The 27,557-nt window shown below is 44.9% G+C and overlaps 1 protein-coding gene across 1 annotated transcript in view; it reads right to left on the bottom strand.

Moving 5' to 3' along the window:
• The window catches only part of LOC144755247 (scavenger receptor cysteine-rich domain-containing protein DMBT1-like), a 1,092,132-nt gene that overhangs the window by 57,030 nt on the left and 1,007,545 nt on the right, over positions 1 to 27,557 (bottom strand). The window contains exon 32 of the mRNA XM_078643990.1: positions 13,583 to 13,636. Coding sequence (XP_078500116.1) covers positions 13,583 to 13,636 — 54 coding nt within the window. The remainder of the gene's footprint in view (positions 1 to 13,582; positions 13,637 to 27,557) is intronic.

Genomic DNA, 27,557 nt, shown 5'->3' with positions numbered 1-27,557 from the left:
AGGAACATGTATTTAAGTTGGATCTATGAGGTGGGCAGCTGCTGATAGGAGACCTGTAAACTACTATAATAGATTAAGCCAGAGAGGGTTCATTGACCCAGTTACAACAGTTTTGGTGGGTCTCATGGAAAAGACTGGCTGGAAATCTGTGGGCCGCAACAATAACATGCAAAAAGAACAATTAATGGATAGAATGCAGAACAATGTCATACATTCACCCCAGTAAAGAGATCTGGGCCTAAATCCATCATTTATTTTGCTCACCATGCCATTCCAGTTTAGATCCAGCCATATGCAAATCAGTCTTGACCCTGTGCCAATGGGAACAGTCCAGCCCGAACTGCCACGCCAGGTCCTCCCTGGACTGGAAACAAGCATCCTAGGAACGGTTTTGGGCTTTCAGCCCTCATCAGCCAGGATAGTTTGACTCCAGTGGCATGGAGAGCAGGGGACCCACGTCTTGGCATACCCATCCCACTCGGATTGACAATTGATGGGCAGAATGATGGATTAAACCAAGATCCTTGTGACTGGGAGTAAATGTTTGCATTGTCCAGCATTCCGTCCATCAATTATTTCTTTTGTATATGTCGCCCTAGGTGGGAAGGGTATGCCCAGATGTGGGTCCTGTGCTCACTACACCACTGGATTCAAGCGAGCCTGGCTGATGAAGGGTGGTTCCCTGAAACCGGTCCCAGGATGCTTGTTTCCAGTCCATGGAGGACCTGGCTCAGCAGTTCGGGCTGGACTGTTCCCACAAGGAACAGGGTCAACACTGATTTGCATATGGCTGGGTCCAAACTGGGGTGGTGTGGTGAGCAAAAGAATGATGGATTAAACCCAGATCTTAGTTACTGGGGGTGATGTTTGCATTGTCCAGCATTCCGTCCATCAAGTATTTCTTTTGTATATGGCAACAATAATCTGGCAAAAGTAAGGCTAACGTTTGTCAAAATTGGTAGGAGGAAGGCTCATGGCTTCTGGAGATTAAGCCTAAGTTCAGGTTTTCCATTTCTTGTTGTAAGGGTATCTTTCCCTGCACAATGTGCTCAGTTTTATCTATATTGCAGCTATGAGAGGTGCATAGCCAGAGTGGCTGACTCCAGAGCGCTGGGTCACGGTTTGATTGCCGGCAGCAGCTCAGCATCATGTGACTCTGGGCAATAGCTCACTTAATCTCCCCGACAGCCCCCAGCACCTTGAAATCTGAAGGGGTGATATGTTCGCACCTTACATGTATGGATTATTATTACTATTATTTATTTATTTTGAATTTGGCTAACTCAACCAGGGATGGCCCTTGAGGAACCACATCACTTGTACAACAGAAGGTAATGGCCTTAGCTTAAGTTATAGTACACACCTGTGATCCAGGCTTTGTAGAAATGTGTATCCTACTGTCCCTACCTTGTTACCACCACCATGCACTATGTAATATTATTTGTTGTTGATAGTAAAGCAGGGGACCGTAGAAGGGGACGTCTTCAAATTCAGCCGCCTCCTGTTGTCAGGTGCTTAGTGTTGGTTGCTCTATTTCAACCCAGTAATTTTGGGTGCTGACAAACTAAATATATATATAGAAAGAGAAGGGCCAGTGTAACCACATTTGGTAAAACTACTAGCTATTCCTATTAGTTGGTAGTGCTAGACAAAATACACTTTTGGACATTACTTGTTCCCCTGAAAGAAATGGTCTTAACCAGATACATGACTTCCAAACTCAGTCTAAGGCCTAAGAGTCAGTCAGGTTTTGTATAACAATATTCTGAACAGTTCTTGAGAGGGAGATGAAGTTTAAATTCCCCCACTATGTTCTGGTTGTGCTAATGTCTTTGACCGTTCTGCTTGATTAATGTCTCAGGTAGAGCAACTTTAGTATGGGTGCTGTTGTTCCTTAATGCTTAAGTCAAAAGGCCAAAGCTGGATTTGGCAACACATTCAGGCTAAGATAAGACGTCTGTCTCAGCATGTCCCCATGTTGGGCTTTTTGAAGTCAGAAGTGCTGTCTGTGAAAGGTGTGGATTCAATGGATTCTTGACCCACAATGGCCACCGCAGTAAAAAACACTTGTGATCTTGTGTTAGTCTCATGAGTGGTGAAACTCATGTAGGATTTGCCCCAGAGACCCTGACAAGCCGACTAAATGGCAAAGGGGGTCATTTGGAATGCATGTCCTCCCAATTGGACCTTGAATGGAAGCAAAATGGGCTAATGAGGCCAGGCAGTTAGGGAAAAGGATACAGGAAGTCCTTTTGGTATACCTGTGCGAGGACCAAACCACTATTACTGGTGAAACCAATAATGTCACCAACACAATCTGACAGGTACCTGTATCGTACAATGCACCATAGGCATCTCCCATTCAATGAGTTCTCCAGAAGCTACTTTTCAGATACTCTGGTATCTTTAGCCCTTCCTCACAGTTCATCTCCCAATTAAGTAAAACTAAGGAATACTCTGCTTTTCTCTCTTTTTTCACTAGGAAATCTCATATCCCCAAATCTACATTGACTATTCCTGAGACCTAGTCACCAGGAAGGATTTCCCTGCTACAGAAAGATTCTCCTCAGTTATGTACTGGTTGGAAGCAGTCAACACATAGCCTTTTAACACATGCCCTTGGCACTCTACGGCCTTTACACCCTTAATATTCACCCTTCTTGCATGAAGTCATATAGGTCTCTCTCTATGAGGCCTGTTTTGTTTTACCATTACCCACCTTCTTCATGTGTTATCACAATGTGACACAAACTGGATACTGAGAAGGTCTGGTAAGTCTCTGTCTTGATTGCCCAACGTAAGAATGATTTCTCCAAGGAGCCACATTATCTCCCTGAACCTAATAGTACATGTGAAAACTGTCTAGCATTCTCCTAAGAAACTGAAACAGTCAGTTAGGAGGAAAAAACACAAAGTTTAAAAAAACATCTTGGCAATCTTGCACTTCTTGATTGAAGATGGAGATGGAGTTAATTGCAATGCACCAAACTCCCCCGAAATCAGGGAAAGAATCAAGTAGAAATATCCAGAACAAGATCCAGTGGAGGTGTCCAACAGCAATAAGCAAAATCAGGGACAACAATAGCAGAAAGAGGTTCAAAGAATGGAATAAAGAAATATGGGAACACTTTCTTTCACGGCATTCATAAATGCTTACTTATGTATGTTTCAAACAGGAACTGATATCACAGAAAGACTGTACTTTGTCTTTGGTAGAATTTTCTGGATAGGCCAACATCTTTGAAAGGGAGATTATAGGGCTTGTTCAATGCCCTTTCCTGAAACTCATGGCATCAGTTCAGCAAATGAAGAGGAATCCAGGTGTGCTCTCCGTTGCCCCCTTTTTATCGAACACTCCATGCAGCTCACAGAACACCCTTCCACGTGACCATAAGTGAAGAAATGGCAGTACAATCTAGGCAGTGTGGATGGGAAACCACACACTGAGCACTGCATCTGGTATTGGTGGGATTCATGAGGTTTTTAACAAGTAAAACATTTTTTCAAAACATATTGTTTTTTCACATAACAGGTTATAAATCACAATTAACATTCTAGGCAGCCAAAGTGGAGGTATCTCAAACCCCCCTCTTTTCTCTCCCTCTCTGCTACCTTCCCGACCCAGCTGCATACATCATTACCTCCACAATGACACAGCTGCCCCTTGTCAGTGTCAGATACTGTGGCCAGGTGCTTATTCCTAGGTCATTGAGACCAGCTGAGCATTTGTGCCTTCCCCTCAGACCTTGTTTACTTGTCTACTTATTGTTTGACCATTATAAATTCCCATGACCCATCACCCCCAATTTTATGTGAGGCAATCCCTGCTCTTGTACACCATTTGTTCTCTTATGCTGCATATTTCCATTCCCCTTATCCATTCGGACAAGAAGTGCTCCCCCATTTCTGGGTGCTTTCTTTCTTTGCCACTATGTATCCTAAATTAATTAGTAGTTTGTTGTAGGTTGTCGTTTCTGACTCGTTCCATATACCTAGTAGTGAAAGAGGGGCCTTCGGAGCAATGGGAATTCCTGTAGCATCTTCAGTGCTGTGTGTCACTTAAGTTCCAGAAGGGCAGGGTTTTAGGCATCCCATAACATATGTAGGAATGTACCCCATTGGAAGCATAGGTGATTAGGGGCTCTGCCTATTTTGTATAGGATTTCTCTTGTATAGTAAGCTCTAGGTAAAAGTTTGAGCTAGATTAGTCTAAAAACTTGTTTTTATGGCCACTTCCCTAGGGTACTCAAAGGCTTCCAAACAGTCGTCATCCCCTAATTCCCCTATTTCTCTTTGCCAAAGTGCCTTTACCCGGATTAGGTCTCCTTGTGTGTTCCTCCTCAGCATGGCATAGGTGGGGTAGATGACTTTTGCAGTCATGTGTAAATCTAAGATTCATCTTTCCAGGTAGAGTCTTCATTCATTTCTTCTCCTCTGGGGAATTCTAGATTACAGAGCATGGCGTCGTTGTAAGTATTTGAATACTGGTGTATTCATGTCGTATTCCTTCCTTAAGTGTTCGAATGGTTCCATGCCATTAGCATCCCATACAATATCTAACAGGTTATATTCATAGGTATGTTGGCTTTCTTACAAGTTTCTCCTTTAACTGTTTTTGTTTGTGTATGGTTCTCGGCTTACTAAATACACTTTGGCAAATTCAAAGTTAAGTATATAGTAATCTGTTTTGTTATTTTTCTCTTTATTTATATGGGGATTGGTGCCACTAAAACATATGAGTTTAGCACGAAAATATAGTGTAACTGCATTTCGAAGTACATATAGTAGTACTAGACTACCACTACTAATGTACTACAAAATGATATTCACTAACCTACATGAGGAGTTCAATGTCTCTACCGCGCTAATTTTTTTTGTGTGGAGTTTTATATAGCATGAACTAGACCCGAAGGTTTCAGAGCGCTTTACATGAGTACCAGTTGCATTACACAAGGACACATTCCTTTTTTTGTGCTTTTTTTTTAGGCACGGGGAGATTACTGATTTGCCTAGAATCACAGGATGTTGAGCATCCCTGCCGAGACTTGAACCCAGTTCCCCAGCTCTAAAGTCGGCCAACCTAGCTGTTGGGACACATCCTCTCCGCTTATCTTTCATGTGCAGAGATCCATGCCCCAAATGTGAAGATCTCTACATATGTAGGCATAGCTTTAGTAGTAAATGTGAGAGGGACTGGGGGAGTGGCTGGGAAATGGGGAATGCTTACCACTAGGAGTGTTTTGGGTGGAGCAAGGAACGCTTAAGAGAAGGTTAGGATGGAGTTTTGGGTCGGACACGCACCAACAAAAAAAAATAAGCCCATAGCTATTCACAAACTGCACTGCCATAGTTACAATAGCCAATAGGATCCAAAATAGTCATATCTGTACTTCATTACAGAAATGGAGTTAGTTCAGCACCACACATTTCCAAGCACTGATATTCGGACACACTTTAAAAAAATAATGGCGGTAGGCTTAAAATAGCATCCCATTGGAAATAATGTTATTTACAATAACGTGTTTTAACTTTTTAAATAATATAAATACATGAAATGTATATATAAACATAATTTATGGATTATTTGCATAAGTTAATAACTTTTTAAAATGTAAACATACATGTAACTTTTTAACCCTTGGGCTGCGGGGGTTATTCCCCCGCTGTGCTGGGGTCCGAGGGGCGCGCACAGCACCCTGGTGTTGATGACGAGCTCAGCTCGTCATGAGCCACGGTGCTCCCTCACGGCCACACCCGTTTCCTTAGAATGCTCAGCACAGCAGGGGAATTATCCCCGCGTGTGAGCGTTCTAACGGCCATGACTAGCTCAGCTTGTCATCAGCACACGAGCACCGTGGCTCATGACGAGCTGAGCTCGTCATCAGCATGGGAGGGGTTAAACTAAAAACTTTAATTAAAATAATGCTACACATACCTTTAAATAATGTTTGCGACATAATAAACACATCTACATTTTATACTCAACGTGGGACTTTTTTCTTTTAAAATAATGTAAACTTAATTCAACACATTAAAAATAATTACATATTTATCAATTGTGTTAATAATTCTATTGCATTTTGCATTTTGCACCACATTAAAATACATATTATAAATGAATTAGCATTAACGTTTAACATAAAAATATATATAGTATTCTTTTAAAGATTTTTTTTATTTTTTATTTTTTAAATTTCTTTATTTCACGAATAGGTCATGGACAATTACAATTTGAAATCATTGCATCCATTACATAGCTTGTGTCATAGGTCCATACAGTTATATAGAATATTACACATAATAATGCTTTTTCTTTTCGTGTTCCCTTTTATTTACACCAACTCCCCCCTCCCCCTAACTTCCCCGGCACTTTTACAGTCTCATTCACATTCACATTGCACTGTGTCTGCATCATTTAGGGTGATATTGTCCATTTAATTCCCTGCCATGTCCGCATTCACTCCTCTCAACAATGTCTCAATTTTATTTCTCTTCCTGCACCTGGTTGTGCGTTCCCTTTCGCCATTATAGAGGGACATCGGGGGAGGGGGGGTGTAGGAATGAAAGAAGGTGGATGTGGGGGGGGTGGGGGGGCAGGAAGGGAGGTGGGGCGCAACCCCGTCTTCACTAATCGTGCATCTCAACTCCAGTGGCCCCCACAAGTGATTGACTCACGTTATCGCCAGTACCTGCTTCAAAGTCCAAAAGCATTGCGTAGGCCTCTTCGCTCTTCTCTCTGCAATTCCGTACCCTCCGCTTTCCCCCAACGTAACACCTCCCCATGGCAAACGTCTGGGTCTGGTGGTCTAGCTGACTTCCACCTCATCGTTATTGTTTTCTTTGCCAGTAGAAGGGCCATGTCAGCGAAGCGCATCGCTACGCTCTTTTTCTTTTCGGTAGGGCCCAACCCCAGTACGCAATATGCCATAGAGGTGTATGGTCTGGCTGGTGCTACCCTGATCAGTGTTTCGTATACTGTTGTCCAGTAGTACCCTAGTTTGGGGCAGTCCCATATCATGTGTATTAGTTTCGGTGTCATCAGCCCTACAGCGGGGACATGTGTCTGTGGCATCTGGGAACATGGCGCGTATCCGGTGTGGAGTGAGGTATCCCCTGTGTACAACCATTAGCTGGATACATTTAAATTTTGGATTCCTCGAAACCTTTTTGGGGAATTTCAAGATTCTTTCCCATTCTTTATCTCTGAGGTCCCTGCCAATATCTCTCTCCCACCGTTCGCGGATGGGTTGGAGTGAAACTGCCTTGCCAGTTCTGATACCATTCGTTATCCATTTTGTCAAGTGGCTGCCCGTTCCCATTAAATACTGCATAGTGAGGAGCGGGTTCGTGGGCGGCTCTGCACCAGTTGGTGCCCAGGTCCTCGTAATGTAGTGCTTGACCCTGGCGTATAGGAGAAACAACCTCTCAGGAGTCTGATGTGTTCTGTTAAAGTCCGCATATGTCATAATACTGCCGTCAGCAAACAGGTCTCCAATCTGCAGGACGCCTGCATCATGCCATACAGTGAGTTCGCGTTCTGACAGCGTACCTGTTCCGAGGGGAAGCCCTAATAGGGGTATTGTGGGCGCATAGGAGGTCGCTGCATTCGTGTACTTTATCGCTTTCCTCCAGCAACTAATGGCAAGCCTAAGCAAGTGTGGTGCCGAGCTGGGGACCTTAATCTTTGCCAGCAATAGTTTGTGTATGGCACGATTTGCTCCATCGCCCTCGGACATGTTTAGCTCATGGAGATTGTGGCCTGCCAGCCAGTAGGCTAGCCATTGCAGTTGGCAAGCGTACCCATACGCCGTCATATCTGGGACTCCCATACCACCCTGGGCAGTCGGCAGCGGTAATTTGGCGAGACTAATGCGTCGTCTACCCGAGCCCCACACCAGTTCTGTCAGTATAGTGTTTAACGTTTTGAAGGTGCTTTTGGGGACCAACAGCGGTAGATTCGTAAAGAAATATATGAGACGAGGCAGTACTATCATTTTAGAGATTGCCACTCTACCGGTCACTGACAGTGGTAGCGTGTTCCAAAATTGTACTTGTGACTTTAGGGCGCTAATCGCTCTTCCCAGGTTCCCGTCTATCATGTCCTGTGTCTCCCTGTATATTTGTATCCCTAGGTACTTAAAGGTCGTTGTTGCCATCTGTAACCGATAAGGGGGGAACCACGGTGGTGCGTTCTCCTCAGTGGCGTGAAAACAATAGCCATATGACTTAGTGTCATTTATCGTAAGTCCCGATATTACCCGGAATTCCTCGAATATCTCCGGTATAGGGTCAAGACAACCCCTCATGTCCCTTAGGTATAGTATTATGTCGTCCGCGTAAGCCAACACTACGTGTTGAACTGTGTTCCTCTGTATCCCTCTGTGTGGGGCGAGAGTCCGAAGTTTTTGTAAAAGGGGTTCTAAAGCTAATATAAACAGTATGGGCAACAGTGGACAACCCTGCCTAGTGCCCTTCGCTATACTCAGTGGTCCCGAAATGCATTTATTAGTGCGTACTCGGGGTGTGTGTACAATAGGGCTACCCACGCTATGAACTCTGCCGGTATTCCGAATTTACTGAATCTTGCAAACATATAGTCCCACCTTATGGAATCAAACGCCTGCTTTAGGTCTAAAGATATACATTCCTCTGTACCGTTTGTCGCGCCTTCGTGGAGCATTATCTGGCTGAGTCTCCGTAGGTTCATCGCTGTACTCCGACCGGGTACAAAACCGCATTGGTCTGAGTGTATCAATTGTGGAATATATTTCGCTAGCCGCGCCGCCAGGATCTTACTAAGGATCTTGTAGTCCGTGTTGAGTAGCGAGAGAGGTCTGTAGTTTGCTAAGTGAAGCCCGTCTCTACCCGGTTTTAGAAGTGCCTGTAGAGTCGTAGGCGGTAGCCCATTGGATTTCAGCGACTCTTGATATAATACATGTAAATGTGGTGCAAGTAGGTCAATATAAGTCCCATGGAACTCAGCCGGTAAGCCGTCAGTTCCGGGGGTTTTGTTCCGCGGTAGTGCTCGGATCGCCTGCCTGATTTCTGCAACTGTAATTAGGCGTGCTAAATCCTCCCTCTGATCTGCCGTGAGTTGTGGCATAGTGAGGTCAGTCATAAAGGACTCAAACTTCTCACCCGATAACTGCGAATGTCGCCCATATAGTGCCTCGTAGTATTCCCAGAATGTAATGTTTATGTCAAGTTGTGTCGTAACCGGTGCCCCTTGTTGGTCATTCACTTCTAATATGGGGGTGTATATGGGTGTATTTCGTACCAATCGTGCTAGCAATGGACCCGACCTATCAGCTTGCGCGTGTTGTCTGCATGTGTACTCTTTGTAGTCAAGTATCCTCAATTCCTCTAGTAATTCCGCATGGTGGATGTGTGTCTCCTGCAATTGTGTGAGTTGTTCATTCGTACCCGCTGCCTCATTTTCTAGCATTGCCAGTCTCCCTTCTTCCTCCTTGAGTCGTTCCATTACTGTGTGCCTCATGCCCACTTTCGTACCCATCGCTACGCCTCGTATGGTCAATTTAAAGGCGTCCCATTCGATCTGCCTTGAGCTAGCTGTGCCTGCGTTCATAGTGAAATATTGTGTGATAGCATCTGTTATTGCGGACCTGAAGACAGTGTCCTCCAGTAGTTCCGGCGGTAGGCGCCATGTTTGGAATTGGAGTTGGGATCCTACCCCAGCGGATTGTGATTTCTACCGGGTTGTGATCGGAGAACGTCTTCCCCATATGGGCGGCATCCGTAATAGACCCCAGTAACGCTCTAGAGCAGAAAATACGATCTATCCTCATGTGCAATCGGTGAGGTGGAGAATAGAAGGTATATTCCCTGTGTCTCATGTTTTTGCTCCTCCATATATCAGTTAAATCCCACCCGTCTGCCCATTGTGTTAGTGCTTCGGCCTGTTTCCTGCTCTCTGTTGCATGTAGTGGGGGGTGGGACCTGTCAAGGGATATATCCAGGACTGCATTATAGTCCCCTCCTATTATCCAGTCATACTCCGACCACTCAGACAGAACCCTGCTAATTGTGGCGAGGAACGTCATCTGGTCCGTGTTTGGCGCGTATACACTGCCGAGCACTATGGGGGAACCATCCAATGTCCCACGTATAAATACATATCTACCCTCCTTGTCTACCCTTTACTCCAACATCCTGAAGGGAACTGAGTTTTTAAGCCATACAGCCGCTCCCCGCGAAAACCTGGAGTAAGTAGTAGCAAACAATTGCTTCTTCCATTTCTTAGGTAGTTTGGCGCTCTCGGCACCATTAAGGTGTGTCTCTTGAAGGTATGCTATATTCACCTGTCGCCGATTCAGCTGTGCTAAAATTCTATGTCGCTTGTGTACTGATCCCATACCCATCACATTCCATGCATATCTTGTATGTGCTAGGAGTCCCCATGGCAGTGTGTGTCCATTACATATGTCAAACACAGTACAGTCAGTGCGCGGTATATGTAAATTGGTGTCATAAGTGCCTGAACTTTACTAAACTCTCTAACCTTAAGGTCTCCATCCGTAAAAAGCTGGGGACCACACATCATCGCCCAACGTGGGCAACAAATAAACTGAAGAGTGCCTGCGCCCTGGGGGGTGTGGTCGGTCACACGCACTCACTAGGTATCTGCTAGTAGTTACAGCAATCTACCCTGTACTCAATATGTACCCTGTTCCCTGTTTGCCCACCTCCACCTTCACATTAAGTCATCATACATTACCACTCAGTGTCTTCAACATTTACAGTCAGAATTCGTTCGCCACTTGTGCAGTGATTTTTGGGAACAATTGCAAACTAGTGACAGAGCCCGACAGTTCCGTGCGTGAGTCCAAATTGCTGCCCATATCCGTCTTATCCCTGGCGTCATGCGCTGCCAGTGCATCCGTCGTGAACAAAGTCACTTCTGGATTCGATCTCGGCCTGCCCTATGTCCTCTTTCCTTTTGCACCAGCTGTCTCCGCGAAGATGTCCTGTGAGGTGGGCTGTATTTCCCCTTGGTGCGATGGTCCGCCTTCTTGGTCCTCCACCATGGGTTCTTGCGTGTGCAGCGGTGTTAGAGCCACTTCCATCCACTCCAAAGCCTCCTCAGGGGATTCGAAAAAGTAAGTTTTGTTTCCGTGTATGATTTTTAGGCGGGCTGGAAAAAGGAGTGCGTATTTCAGATTACGGTCACGTAGTTTGCGTTTCACTCCCAGGAAAGTTGATGTAGCTTTCTGGACTGCCGGGGTGAAGTCCGGGTAAATAGATATCGTCTTGTTTTCATATTTCAAAGGGGCTTTCTCTCTGGCTGCCCTGAGTACCGAGTCTCTGTCTTTATAATGAAGTAGGCGTGCAATCAGAGGTCGCGGTGGAGCTCCCGGTCTGGGCGGTTTCGGAGGCATTCTGTGTGCCCGCTCCACACTGTATAGTGGAGTAAGGTCCGTAGGTCCCACCACTGTGTTCAGCCAGTCTTCCACAAATAGTATGCGGACATTATTTCTGCGTGAGCGCCCTTCCGCCTCATCCACTCTATCTCTCAGAGTCTTAAGCTGCCGTTCCATGTTCACAAGTCGCGTTGAATGTTCCGTTTGTTGTGGAATCAGATCGTTAAGCGCAAGTTTGTGTTCCGTGACTTTCTCCGCCAATTTGTTGTGGTCGGCTTTAAGGAGTGACAGGCCCGTTGACATTGCATCCATCCGTGATTCCAGCGCTTCTCTGGAGGCCCTTATTTCCGTTAAAATGAGGTCTAATTTTGCCTCTTGCAAGTCTTTGCCCGTCGGTGGTATGATTTCGTTGTTGGAAGAGGCCAGTGGGTCCTCGGAACCAGTAGATTGTAGTTCAGCGTTCACCACTGGATCCTGTTGCTTGAGTCGGTTTCGTCCCATGATTGGGTGGTGGTTTGGCGCCGCACTTCGCTTTCTTGTGTATTCTCTCGGTTCCCCTCTTTGTTGGTGCCGGTGCTATTCGTGCACTGCCTCCAGATGTCGGGGGGGGCTAGTGATCTAGTCCCGGTGCAGGGGCCCTATCTGGTGGGGTCGGTGCTGTGAGTGTGTGTGTACTCACACAGCTCTTCTTGTCTCCTGCACCACATTCAACCCCATAGGACGGTCCGGTTTCCACTCTGTCTGGCGGGGGGGGGGGGGAGAGGGGGAGGTCATCCCTTATGCGGCTCGCAGTGTCTCCGTGGTTCACGTTCGGCGTTTTTGACTGCACGTTAGTGTGAGTTCCAAGTAACGCTACCTTCGTGATGGTCAGGGTATACGTATAATGTGGCAACTCCATTTCCTCAGGCACCCGGGTTGGGAACGGGCAGCTACCTACACCGTTGATCCGTCACGTAGCACATCTCTTTAGGACGTGTGTACTGTATGGTGTCTGTTGATATGGCTTCGCCGATGTGCTATATGAGGTATCAGCTCACTCCTCACCAGGGGCTCAATGCGACCGCGCTGTCCTAGTACAGTTCCGGTATGCTGCCCCTTTCCGCCTGTTTAGGACTCTCTTTGGGGCTCATGTGCTCAGTGATCACCCGCTACATTGTACAAAATGGCGCCCGTCAACTTTGCACCAATGTCCTCAATATATAACCCGTCGGGTCCAGCCCTCGGGAGTCGGACGTGATCTCACGACCTCCCTCTGCATTGCTTGGCCCCCAGCCTCTGCTCTCCGCTCCGCTTACTTGGGTTTTGCCGCCGTGTACTCTGTGTGGCGGGGTTCCTTCCGACGGGCCAGCGCCCAGGCGCTGGGTAGCGCGCTGTCTATCTGCTCCATTGTGCACTCGATCCCAACCTGGCCTCTGTCCCGTAGGGTGCAGGCGTTGTCTTCCCCACTCACTGCGGGTCGTTTCTCCCACACCTCCAGGCGCCGGGACGATGTCCCTGTTCTTGTGCCGCACCCGGGTCGGCTCCCCTTCTACGTCAGTCCGCGGCTTCCGACTTGCAGCCAGGCCGCTCCGCTTCCGTCAGTCTCTCACCCTCTTCGGGAGCCTCAATCGCCGCCAAAGTTGTTTCCGCTAATCTTTCCCTTATCTGTAGTCAAGTGGGCTAAGGTGGGTGCCCAGCGGGAACAGGGATCTCAGGATAACGAGCTTATATTCAGGGCATGAGACGGAGCTGATTCAGTTCACGTCCTCCATGCTTGGCCCATAGCCATGCCCCCTCTATTCTTTTAAAGATTAATACACTTTTAAACTCTTCCCTATACATTACTGTAGTAGTAATTTTTCACTCGTAATGTAGCATCTACCTGCATTCAGTGGGTTTGTACATGTAAGCCTACACTTTTGAGTAACTTTACACATGTTTATTGTTAATAGCTAAAAGTAGTAAAGTTACTCAAATGATTAAGAGCAAATTTGCATTTGTAGATTTGCGCACTTATAAGTTTACCTTTGTAAATTGCCCCTACAATGTTTGCACCTAATAAAATGTCTGTAAAGTTACTGATAAACATTGTAAAACTGCCGATTGTTTTACTCATCGCTTAGAAAATTACAGAGCAACGCTTTGACGTTTTGGGCCTAGACAGTGTATTGTGAATACCTGGATTACATCGACAGAAGTAAGTGCAGATGAGGTAATACTATTACCTGGCTGTTTTGTTGTTGGTGTTGATACAGGCGCTGTAGATGATGTAAATGCTCCTAAAATAGAAATATTACATGTTGTTAAGCTGCTAAAACAAACAATGTTTCTTAATGAGGAAGAAACACAAATAACTATACAGCTTAGGCCCAGGCGGTAAGTCCCCTTCCCATGGCTTGTTTTTACTCTGCTGCATGAAGCTCATATTATTATATTTCCAAGTTAAGCCATGTAGTGAAGCAGCTCAGTGTCCTCACAAACACCATTTTCAGCTGTGATCATTTGCACATATTTGCTTGCACATATAAGATCCTAGGTACATTTGAGTACCAGGGTGTGATAGAAATGTATACCTCACCTATGAATAATCCCTTGTTTCCAATAATGAAACCCAATAATTCATATCATCTAGTCTTAGACTATAGACATTTGAGCGATTCCACACTCACATTTGAAGTACAAAAGGCCATAGTGTGGCACTGTTAGAACTGGGGGTCTCTAGTTGGCAGGGGTAGGGACCACTGTACAAATAGGGACCCTTGCTTCTCATAGTCAGGGTAAGGAGTAAACACTTTTAGATAACCCCTTCTCACCCCCTTGGTAGCTTGGCACCAGCAGTCAGGCTTACTAAAGGCAATGTGTAAAGTATTTGTAACACAGTGAAAACACCACAAACTGACTCCATAACAGTTTAGAAAAATAAAGGTATTTAATCTAAACTAACTACACAAGACCAAAACGACAAAAATCCAACATACTCAGTTCAAGAATATGGTTTCAAATAAGTTCTTAAGGTTGCGTTAAAAGAATCCACAGCTGCGTCACGTTTTAGCCAACAGTACCTTTAGATGCGACAAAAGTTCCAAGTGAAAAGCTGTAGCGATGAAAAGCTGTAGCGATGAAAAGCAAGCGATGCGTCACTCCTGAGACCCTGTGGAGGCGATGCGACAACCCCGCTCGATGTAGCGGGCGTGTTGCGATGACTCCGGTCTGTATGGGGAGGGATGCGATACCTTGCGTGGATTGAAATGCACAGGTTTTCGTGGTAGCGGCTCGCAAAAGGGACGATGCAATAATCTTTGGAGCGACAACAATCTGTGGTGCGGCGATGATGCGCGGCTCAGCGGCGATCTTCTACTCTCGCGGCCCCTCGATGCGATGGCTCTGCGACGATTCTTGCAGCAACGTGATGCTCTCCGCAAGCAAGCGGTGCGCAATCTCACCCAGTGACGACAGGCTCTGCGACGATACTTGCAGTGATAGTAATCTTCCTGCACCGGACTGGTGCGTCCCGCAAACAAAGGATGTGGCGACTCTGGCAGCGGCAAACAGGCGCTGCAACGATCTCGGCCTTCGTAGCAGCGGGAATTTCCTCGCACTGACGGGGATGCGCTCCGCAAGCGAGTAATGCGTGAAAACTTGCAGAAAGTCTTTAAAATCTTGGTTTCCAGCTTCCCAACACAGGTACAACTTCCAGAGGCACCACAACTGGCCCAAGCACTCTAGGAAGGGCAGAACTCTCTCAGCAGAGTTCAGGGAAGCTGGGTCAGCTCTTCTCAGTCCCTTGGAGATTCCTTCAAGCAAGGGCACACAGCACCAAGCAAAGTTCTTCCCATCTCCTTGGCAGCAAAGCAACAGCAGGTCAATCCAGCAGAGCAACAGCAGGACAGTCTTCCTTCTTCAGTTTCAGCGTTCTCCTTGGCAGAGGTTCCTTCTTGATTCCAGGATGATCTAATTTTCTGTAGTCAGGGGTCCTATACTTATACCCCTATAAGTATTTGTTCCCTTTGTGCAGGAGGGCTTTGAGCCCGGTCTGAACCAGTTCTGGGTGTTCCCTGAGCACTTTGTTTTCCTGGCCTCTGCCTTCCTTTCAGAGAGAGGGCAGGGTCGTCAGCCGCCCATCAGGAGGTGGAGCCAGCATTGTGGAAGGCAGGCACAGCCCTATTCAGGCCCAGGTGCTACCCCCTCCCATCACTCTAGATGCAGATGGAGCTATTCAGCCCAAGGATGGCCCGCACAGCCTCTCGAAGCCACCCAGCCCCTGTCACTCACAAACCAAACAGTCAATTCACAAACAGGCCAAGGCACACAGAAAGGTCAAACAAGAGAACAGCAACTTTCTAAAAGTGCTGTTCTCATGCACAGGATTTAAAAAACACCTTTCCTAAAAGATGTGTTATTAAATTCTGAGTTCAGGGATACCAGACTTTTATGTCCTACCTTGCTCCTATGGGAAGATATGCTGGTAGCCACTGTAGCCAGCATTCCCCACGATAGCCTATGGGCAAGGTAGCCTTACAATAGTGAAAAAAGAAAATGGCTGCCATTCACTACCAGAGCATGTCACCTGCACTGGTACATGCTCTACCTTTCACATACACTGCACCCTGCCCAAGGGGGTACCTTGAGCCTTCCATAGGGATGTCCAATGTGCACAGAAAGGGAAGGGTTAGGCCTGGTCAGTGGGGACACTGACCAGGAGGACATGGCAGTTCACAGACTGCACACAGGCACTGGGGTGGCAGGCATGAGACACCATTTTAGGGCTACTCCTGTGGGTGGCACAATCAGTGCTGCAGGCCCACTAGTACCATTTGTATCACCAGCCCTGGCACACTCAGTGCACTTTACTAGGGACTTCTTGGTGATACAAGTATGGCATTCATGGATAACCAATTTACAATAACAATTTACACAGGGAGCACTTGCACTTTGACACTGATCAGCAGTGGCAAAGTGCCCAAAGCATCTATACCAGCAAAAACGAAATCCAGCACAGCATCAAAAATACATGAGTCAGAGGCAAAAAAACAGGGGAAACCACACCAAGGATGCCAGGTCTAACAGGCTCTAATGAATAGCATTGTGCAGAAAAGATAGAGAACACCATTAGATATCTCAAATGGATTTTTTCTGCCAAAATATAGCACCTGGGAGCAGATATTTGACAACATTCTCAGCGCTAGGTTCTCAGGGCCAATTTTGTCAATTACCTCAGGGATATAAGAATAGCCTGGGTTGTTTTAAGCCAGGGTAACAGAGTTACTTAAAAATGTTGATGGCTAGAGTGAACCACATAATTCTTGGCTTTACTCACCTGGGTTACAAATTCGATTTCAGAAAATCAAAAAAGGCCCATCTCAGTGTCCTATTTCTAGGGTACGAGTTGTGAAGTGAAGGCAAAAACTGACGGCACAATTTTTAGAAAAATGTGCACTGCTTCAACCTCCAACGACTCTGAAAAGACTGGAGTCCATTTCAGGATTCTTGAATTTTGGCAGGACATACATTTTGGATTAGTCAGAGAGGGTAAAACCTTTCTATGACTTAATTAGACCTGATTTTTCAGTGCAACATTGCACACAGGAACATCCTGATATTCTGTGTTCCGTACAAGCTTACATTATGGCTTCTAAACAGTTACATAAACGTCTTAACACAACTAACCTGGTGATCTGCGTAGTTGCAGGTCCAACTGGGCACACACATATCACTTTAAATGAAGATGATATAGTCCCTATTGCATACAAATCACATTTGTACATGAACGCTGAAATGTGTTGTGCACCAACTGACAAGATACTCAAAGCAGTACAGACTGCTTTTGTGAGAGAGAGAGAGAGAGAGAGAGAGAGAGCACTGGCGCGTGGGAAACACATAATTGTCATACCCCGGTACCGACCCTAGAGGCTGTAGAAAAGCAAGATCCCCAATGCTAAAGCATTATATCCACAATGGATTCAATGGGCTAACTCTCTCATTGTTACAGGTGGAGATAACTGATTCAACTCTACATTACAACACAAGCATTCTTGCAGTATGAAAAAGAATATCCTCTGCCAAATTAAATCATGCCTCTGGATTGATAAATGTATTATTTATACCGATGGTTCTGCCCAGCCGGCCATTGGAACAAAACAACTATATTCTGCGGCATGCTCAATTGTAAAAGGGTGCATGCAAGATGGGAAGTACCGTCTTGGGAAAACACTCACTCAGTCCTTCGAAGATTGTACGGCGCAGCTGGTGGAACTAAAAGCTCTGATACTGGCACTACAAAATACGGATCATCAATTCCCCACACTAATTGGGTGTGAATCATTTTACTGTGTCCAGTCCTAAAAACGAATACTTACATTAATGTGCCCAGAATATATTCCAAAGTTTTCACAGTAAAGCACAAGAAGCTTTGGGAACAAGTGGCAAAACCGAAAGAAGACCTGCCACGGGCTCATGTTATTCATACATTGAGTCATCGTGTTGGCGTTCAAGTTGAAGGTAATTCGATGGCGGATGAAACCACCAAGGCAACAGTTTGTACTGCTGCCATTGCTGCAATAACTCGCTCAAGTACGAGGATGAACAGAACAACCATGGTGGCAGTTAATGCCACGCGCAATGGAACAGCGCTGCCAAAAGGCTTTCCACTCAAGTACTCCTTCAAGTTAGATGCACAAAACATTCCATTCGCTCAGATTCCTTGAGTGGGGGAGAGAGTCATAGCAAACACTGATCTCAGATTAGAACTAACACTAGCTGCTCACGAGAGACTGGGTGCTGCTGAAGTAGAGATTACTGCTACAGTTTAATTACTGAAGCACCACTATTGGTGGCTAGGTCTATCTAACAGACCAAGGACTTTGTCCTTAGATGTGACATCTGCCAGCAGATGAAAGGCTCCAAAGTAGCACGCCCGGGATAGATACCTCTATTGGTTTCATATAAGCCTTTGGCTTGTGTTTATTTTATTTTGACCATTGTGGCCCCTTACAATCCGATTGGGCTTACAAGTATATCTTGGTGGCAGTGGATTCATGCTCCAGATTCCTGTGGGTTTGGTCACAGTCCTCGGCTGATGCTCAAACTGTTATAAAGGATTTGTGAGTCTTTATCTGGACATATGCAACTGGCACACTGCATTCTGGCCAGGATCCGGCGTTTAGTTCTTGAGCTTACAAAGAAGCCATGGGAAGTTTGTGTGTGGCTTTGTGAAACTCCTCCCCCTACGATCCCGAGGAAAATGTGGTAATTGAGAGGAAGAACTGTGACTTAAAGCAATCCTTACCAGCTAGGGTATTAGGCTTGGGTGGTAGTTAGGTCAATCACCTATATAGGGTCTAGAGGGCACTTAACAACATGCCAAGAAAATTCCTAGGGATGTTTGGTGTGAAAATGTGGGTACCAGAACTCGATAGTGTCAGCATAGTGGTGGTTGAAACACCATTTGACATCAATGAATGTTTGGCTGTTTTACAGGAACTAAATGATTTCTAGGCCTTTCAAAGCAATGTCCAAGTAAAGCACACTGCCACTGGAGAAGTGAAGGTAGTTCCAGCAAGACCTGCCTAGGTCCCGAAGACTGGGGACCTGGTCAGAGAAAGTATAGTGGACAAGAAAGAATTTGGGCCGTCATACAGAGTGACTGTGCCTGTCCTGGCTGTTGAAGGTACCAGAACTGTACTTCTTCCTCCCCTTGCTGGTCGCCGAGACAAAAGGTTTGTCTCAGTCGATCTGATCAAACCACACTATGTGGTTGATTCTCAACAGTAGGACACATGGGTTCCTGGGTAGCTGCCGCACTCCTCTCATTACTGTACAGGAAGTTCAGATAGAAGCTTTAATAATGACTGAATACTCCAGAGAAGCTGTAAACAACAATGAAATTATGCTTCTCCTTGTTGAAACCAACTACAACTGTACAATCAACACGTACAGAAATTTCAATAAAAAAAATTGACGACATCTATTTAAACATGCCACAGATCAAATCATCTACCAGTTCTACAAAACCTGCTGAGCTGCCAAGAATAGACTGGACAGCGTCTGGCTACTTCATGCATTATGACAATTTCTCATCAGATCCAAGTGAACCTGAACTGACAACACTGCTTCTTCCTTTCAATCTACGAATGAAAGCTCTCTATCATTGACTGGAAAATACTTTCTTTGTTGTTCCCCAGGTACATTTATGGATTACAACTGGATTACTTTTCCTGGTACTTTGGATTAGTTCAGTGACTGTCTTTTTCCTACTTCTGAATGGGCACTTTCTTCCAGAACGGTCTGCAGTACAACTCATGAACTTGGATCTTCAACCACATGCATCATCACACCGTGAACTGAGGGACCTGTTCCTGGTGAACATTACAGCAGCTGCAGTTCCTGAAGGAATTATTTGGGACAGGGTTTCGTATGATGTGTATGGTTCACAATTTCCATAAATGATTTCATCACCTCTAGTTCTTTCTCTGATGACTGGGCCATTGAAACTGTATATAATTTGCTTGTAAATGTAGAGCAATCAGCTGTGTTTTCTAATGATGAATTGTATGATGGTACATCTAACTATGGATACGTTTTGCTACCAACATTATGGTCACGATTTTTTGCACAAAGCTAGTCACCCACGCGCTGTTTATACTTACACACAATGGGAACACTACCCAACACCGCCGAAAGGTAGTTCAAAGACATTTGCACAAAATGTTGCTTATTTTTCAGGTTTTGCGAAATCAGACCCAGCCTTGTATTATTATAGGCTTGCGCCACACCCATCCTCTTAGGAAGCTGCCCGAGTAGTATTATTCAACATCAATCATAAAAATTCAGAGTGAGCAATGGAGGATTAAAAGATAGTGAGTTATTGACACACCCTTGAAAGACAGAAGTATAAATGAGATCAATACCATCGAAAGAAAGGGTTTTGTTTATGATTAACGTGCCCAAATTGCCACCTCTAGTTAGAGAGGATAATGACTTCCTGATCAGTAAAACAATTCACTTGATAAGGAACTCTTGCCAATGCAGCTTGGTAATTCGCTCTGACATCATAGCTTACAAGCGATACTCACCTGTTGTAGACTATTTTGATGATTAGTTCCAAAGTACCCTCGGCCATACATTTTAAGAAAGCTCCAAATCACTGACGAGTACCACAACCATATAGAATGAGGCCAAAGGCTGAGCTCCTTTATAAGATTATTGAACTTGGAGGTTTCCTATAATACATGGTCACACCATCACCTTTACCGCAAACCACTTAAAACCTTTCATATGAAAGATCAAGCACGTTTGCAAACATAAAAAATAAAATTAAAACCTTTAGCGCAAAATTAACCATATCAAAAACCTGTTAGATGTTTGTTGAAAACCGATAAATGAGAAACAGTAAAAGCTGCAGTAGCTTGTGTAGAATCATGCAGAAACATTCTAGCTTTTCTCTGTTTTAGGAGTACAAACAATAAACATATTCTCTCTGCTTGCAATTGTAAGCTATTAAAATAGAGAAGAAGACAGAAAAGAAAAGTTCTGTTTCTTGCTTTAAACAGCTGCTGTGATTATGTTCTCTGACCTTTGTTGTAATGCTCTTGTCTAACTTATTTATTTATTTATAATACAGTATTTCTATTAATGACATAGTTGTTGTTCCATGATGAGAATGTTTAGAGCCTGCTCTGCTGGCGGTTCTTTTGTATCTTTGAAGAGCTTGCTGTCAGTTGGGTGGATGAGCTGTTAACCATTTAACCTAAGAATAAACTCAACTTAAAGAAGATACTTTGGTAATTTCATCTTTATCAACAAAGAACCTACTTTTCAAAACTGGCGACGATTGGACTTTCACCGAGGACAACAGCTCAATTCCAACACTTTAAAACCTCGACCTCGAGGATCGGCTGATTTATTTATTCAAGTAAGACTGTTTCATTTTATTTGTTACTCTGACTGAGACATCGATATTTACTTAGAACTTTGGATGTACAGAGGAATCGGCTCTTGAGGGTGGTTGTGTGTGTCTGGCAGGGCTCTGCCAGCACGGTCGCGCACCCTTGAATTGCGGCGCTTTTTAAATTGCTTTTAAAAAATCGCTTTCACTGTGCTTTTACTGTGCCATTAGCTGCTAATTCATCTGCATTTACTTACTAGGGACCGGAGTGGTCTCTCAAGCTCCTGGTGTTATCTTCCCCTGGTCGGGTCCATCCGTAGGAGCGGACCCGCCATCTTGAGGGTAGTCGGTCCTCGTTCTAGTGGCCGGGTCATCACGCTCAGGGCTCCATAAAAACAACGCTGGAGCGAGCGCGCAATCCCTGAATCGGCTCTTGAGGGTGGTTGTGTGTGTCTGGCAGGGCTCTGCTAGCATGGTCGCGCACCCTTGATTTGCGGCGCTTTTTAAATTGCTTTAAAAAATCGCTTTCACTGTGCTTTTACTGTGCCAATGGCTGCTAATTGATCTGCATTTACTTACTGGGGACCGGAATGGTCTCTCAAGCTCCTGATGTTATCTTCCTCTGATCAGGTCCGTCCGTGTGAGTGGACCCGCCATCTTGAGGGTAGTCGGTCCACGTTCTAGTGGTCGGGCATCATGCTCAGGGCTCCATAAAAACAACACTGGAGCGAGCGTGCAATCCCTGAATCGGCTCTTGAGGGTGGTTGTGTGTGTCTGGCAGGGCTCTGCCAGCACCGTCATGCACCCTTGAATTGCGGCGCTTTTTAAATTGCTTTTAAAAAAATCGCTTTCACTGTGCTTTTACTGTGCCATTAGCTGCTGACTCATCAGCATTTACTTACTGGGAACCGGAGTGGTCTCTCAAGCTCCTGTTGTTATCTTCCCCTGGTTGGGTCCGTCCGTGCGAGCGGACCCGCCATCTTGAGGGTAGTCGGTCCACGTTCTAGTGGTCGGGGCATCACACTCAGGGCTCCATAAAAACAACGCTGAAGCGAACGTGCGCAGTGGGCGCGCCGGTGGCGCGCCAAAGGCAAACCCGTCTGCGTCCGTCCGCGCCACGGAAGCGCCCTGCGCCAGTTATGTTGCCCGTTTTGGCCATGGTGAGGATCTCCGGCAAATAGCCGGATTCCCGCATTACTCCAGAGAGACCCTCCTTCATATAGGTGAGTGCCACGCTAACAAGGGGACTCTTGGGTTTACTGACTCAGCTCACCCACTGGTAGATATCCTTGCTGGCGGTCTCCTAATGTGTGGGCTTCTTAATGTGAGGTCCCTACCAAGACATAGCGTTGAAATCCAACTGCTGGTAGAAGCTCATGAGCTTGATGTCCTGTTCATGACGGAGACATGGACTCGCCCTGACTGTGAGGTTGATCCCGGCTGGGCTTGTCCACCAGGTTTTAAAATCCTTCATCTTCCCGAGTCCAAACAGGAGAGGAGGTGGGGTGGGGGTCATATACAAGGCCTCCTGGAAGATTGGGACCATTGATATAGATATGGTTAATGGAGTGGAACTACTTGGCTTGTCCATAAAAAATTATTCTGGACTTATTTTTACCGGGGTTATTTGCTATAGACCTCCTGGGGCTTTTAGTGTTCAGCAGCAACAATCACTATTAGTTACCCTCACTAATATGGCAGCTACTCACCACAAGTTGGTAATTTTAGGGGACTTTAATCTGTGGCTAAATGGCTCCCTCAACTGTTTTTTGTACTTTGCTCCATTCATGTGAAGGCCTCGGCCTCTTCCAGCAAGTCGCGGAAGCCACTCACAAGAAGGGACATCTCCTTGATCTAATTTTCTCTGATCCCCTCTTGCTGCTTATGGGGGAAATTCTGCCTATGGACTGGACAGACCACTCCCTAATTAAATTTTATGTTCAACTTAGTGTTACTCAGACCCGGGTCCCGCAAGTTACGAAGGAATTTCTATGTAGAGATTGGAAGGCTTTCGCACGGCTGAAGTCCTCTGACTTGGTATTCAAGGTTGGAGAGTGCTTCTCCTTGGAGAAGCAAGTCGATGAGAACTATCCCTCATTATGCCTCATTATGCCTCAAGATTACCTCGGCTTTGGACTATTATGCCCCCCTCAAAAAACATAGTTGTAAGGGCAGACCTGCTGCCCCTTGGTTTAACAACACTTTGAAAAACCTGAAACTGGTATGTAAACAGGCTGAGAGAAGATGGAGGCGAGGCTATGGGGAGACAGACAGGATGCTTTGGAAGCTCAAAATCTTGGATTATAAGAATCTGATTAGAAAATCTAAGGCTGACTATTTTTCTTCCTTGATCTGTAATGCCACTAATAGCTCCATGAGTATTTTTAACATACTAAATAGTCTTACCAGTCCTGACTGCTCTAAGAACTCAATAGTCCCTTCTCAGGAACTCTGTGAGAACTTGGCTAAATTCTTCAGAGAAAAAAATCGAGTTAATTATCAAGGATCTTGAGGACCCCTCTGAGGCTAGTAGCCCCCCTGTCATTGGGCAAAGGGTCTCGGAGGATATGGATAATTGTCCCGTCTGACTGCTAGTTGATCAACTATCAGAGTTTCTGCCTCTAACGGAGGAATCTTTTAGCAGGCTGGCACGGGGTATTTCCTCCGGTTCACCCATGGACCCCGTTCCACACAAGATCTGGAAGGAGTATGAGGATGAATTGTTCCCTACTCTTCACCTGATCTGTAATCAATCGCTAGCTAGTGGTATTGTTCCTTCCCACTGGAAGCAAGTTCTGATATCCCCTTTGTTGAAAAAGCCTTCCTTAGATCCGGAGTGCTCAAAAAATTATAGTCAAAACAAAATAATTCCCTTGGGTTGTGTACAGGAAAAGCCAAGAATTAGCTATGACACAGTAAAATTTATATCCGACAAGTTAAAAGTATGAGCAAAATTCAAAGTACATAACAGTTTATTGAAACATTAAAATAACATACAAAACACTTCAAAATAATATTAAAAAACAATTAAAAACAAATTTATGTACAATTCATGCTTTTCCTCCCCGATGTATATAAGATTGTGAGGTTATAACACCAGGGTTGTTTGAAACTTTTATGGTGAATGTACGCTTTGTAATTTTCAAGTCCCATGTTTTACAATTTAGTTTTGTCTGTCGTATACTTTTGTGCAGGTCACAAAATTATAAATTTGTTTTTAATTGTTTTTTAATATTATTTTGAAGTGTTTTGTATGTTATTTTAATGTTTCAATAAACTGTTATGTACTTTGAATTTTGCTCATACTTTTAACTTGTCGGATATAAATTTTACTGTGTCATAGCTAATTCTTGGCTTTTCCTGTACACAACCCAAGGGAATTATTTTGTTTTGACTTAGGTTTAATACCCCAATTCCCTTGTTCTCTTCAAGGGGTTCCTCTCTCTATTCACATTTCAAAAAATTATAGGCCTATTTCCTTGCTGCCTTTTCCTGCCAAACTTGTCGAACGCATGGTTAGTATAACTCTCTCGAAACATCTGGAACAGCATCACTTGCTGGAGGAAGTTCAATTCAGATTTCGGCCGGCTCATGGGACCGAGACGGCCCTGGTGACCTCCATGGATGAGCTTCAAAGGCGAGCAGACAGGGGACAGGCAGCAGCATTGATCCTGCTCGACATGTCTGCCGCCTTTGACATGGTTAACCACGAGATCTTACTGAGAAGATTGAGTGATGCTGGGGTGAGAGGTTGTGCCTTGCGTTGGTTTCGGTCGTTTCTGCAGGATAGACAGCAGGCGGTGTCCCCCCCCCCCCTTTCAGTCTGCTTTTTCCTTTGTGCCGCACGGGGTTCCACAGGGTTCGGCAATTAGTCCTATCTTATTTATTTTATATTTAAAACCCCTGATCACGCTTATAAAATCCTATAATATCAACATTATAAACTATGCAGACGATACGCAGCTGATCCTCTCCTTTGAGGGAGAGGACTCGACACCGGTGGAGGTGTTTCACAAGTGTCTGCGGGACACGGCTTGCTGGTTACAGAACAACTCCCTTCAATTCAATCCTGGAAAGACTGAGGTGCTCTTTTGTGCAGGGAATAGTATTCTTCCTTCTTTTCCTGGTAATTTCTGGCCTCCTGAAACATCGATCAAAGTCCGGCCAGTGGAATCAGTCCGCAATTTGGGCGTTTTGCTCGACAACAAGCTTAGCATGGAAACTCAGGTTGCAAAAACGACAACCTGTTGCTTTGCAATCATGAGGTCCTTGTGGAAGATCCTGCCATTATTACCATCTCATGCGTGTGCCCAAGTGGCAAGATGTACGATCCTTAGTAGGCTGGACTATTGCAACGCCCTCCTGCTGGAGTCTCCCAGCTTTTTGTTGGATAGGCTCCAAAGAATTCAATCAGCTGCTGCTAGGCTTGTCTTAGGGCTGCCCAGAAGAGCGCCCGCGTCTGCAGCTCTGGCAGAACTCCACTGGCTCCCTCTGAGACAGAGAGTACAATTTAAATCCCTCTGTCTCGTCTTTAAGGCTCCTCATGGGATAGGACCCTTATCAATGCAATCTAAATTTGATTGGTACACCCCAACTAGACTGCTTCGCTCCTCATCGGCAAGACTGGTGAGAGTGCCAAGGTTCAGGAAAGCTAGGTCGGGGGGTAGGTCCTTTGGGGTGGCAGCAGCCAAACTATGGAACAGACTCCCATGGGAGATTAGGCAAATTAAGGAGCTTCTCCCTTTTAGGAAAAGTGTTAAAACTTGGCTGTTCCCCAAGTGCTAGCTGGCCGGCCTGACCTGACATTCCCTACCACCCCTCTTGAGCTACCAGCGCCAGGATGCCTTCAAGGCAATAGTGCGCTTTATGAGTTCGAATAAATAAAATAAGAATAAAATAAAATAGGGTCTAACTACTTCACGCTTCAAAGAAAACATTGTTTGTTTGGCAAAGAGAGGGTGTGGGTTTTCTGGCTTGAATCCCTATTCCTGTTTCTTTAATTTGCCATTACGTAAATTATTTTAAATTAAAGGAAGACCTGTTTGCTTCATGGAGAAAAACGAGTGTTAGTGACTTTCAGAATTTCGATCTCCTTCATCTCACTTTCATTGACATCGCAACATTTATTTGATTATTATTTTAAAAGAAGGGGAAAGGAAAGGAAACACCTCGTTTGTTATTTGGCAAGAAGACGGTGTGAGATTATATTGTACTAAGTCCCTTCTCACTTGACTCTTTTAATTGCCATTACGTACATTATTTTAATAAGGCAATACTCACGGTTGAGTTTTTTTTTTTAAATTGGCCTTGACGTTCTCTTCTCCGAAGTTGTAGTCGTGTACTGCTTTGATTTCTCACGCTCCTGTTCACGCGCATGACTGCAATAAGCTGCAACGTTAACTTACTAAACTTCTTCGTGACATCATCACGTCACATACGTTGCTGTCGGCAATTTTAAGTGGATATTTTTACCTGTGACAGTGTTTACTTGCTGCAGATCTTTGTGACTTCATCACGCCACATACGCTGGTGTCGGCCATTTTAAGAGTAATTGTCTGCTCTTGTCGCGATAAGAGCAACATTCTCGTGTGTCTTCAACACTGACACACACAGCATTGGATTTGTTTTATTGGCAATATTTTTATCACATTATTCAAAGTACATTATTAGCAAAGAGTTTGTCCACAGCGATGACACGCACAGCAAGTATATTAATTTCAGTTGCTCTAACAATTTATTATACTTTGTGAGAAGTGGGTCTATGTCATCACGCTGACACACTCAGCTTTCAATAAAGGGCGTGTTGTGTGTAATATTCACAATGCTCGTACGCACAGCATTGAATTAATTTTGGTCACATTATTTAAAGTACATTATTAGCAAAGAGTGTGTCTACAGCGCTGACACACACAGCAATTATATTAATTTCAAGTGCAGTACCATTTAATAAACTTTGTGAGCAGTGTCTCCATATCATCACGCTGACACACACAGCAATTGAATTCAACGCTGACACGCACAGTAATATTTGTAACAATTTTTTTTATTCATTCTTCTTCTTTACAACTCATTACAATTTATTTATTTATTTATTATTTTTTTGCTATAGTACTGACACATAGTATCATAACAAAATATATAACTACAATAAGAAATAATGCAAAATGTCACCGCAGCGCCGTTCTTTCATCAGTCTCCAGGAGATTCACCAAATAAGTGGTCAAAGTGGAAAAAAGTCTTTGAATGCTATGCACGTGTTTGTGGGACTTCCTTAAGCATTGAGAGAAAGACGGCCTTGCTTATGCATTGTTTAGGAT

The sequence above is a fragment of the Lissotriton helveticus genome, chromosome 5_1 (genome assembly GCF_964261635.1).
Source record: "Lissotriton helveticus chromosome 5_1, aLisHel1.1, whole genome shotgun sequence".
Classification (NCBI taxonomy): domain Eukaryota; kingdom Metazoa; phylum Chordata; class Amphibia; order Caudata; family Salamandridae; genus Lissotriton; species Lissotriton helveticus.
The sequence above is the reverse complement of the archived record's forward strand: the minus strand, read 5'-3'. Positions and strand labels throughout refer to the sequence as shown.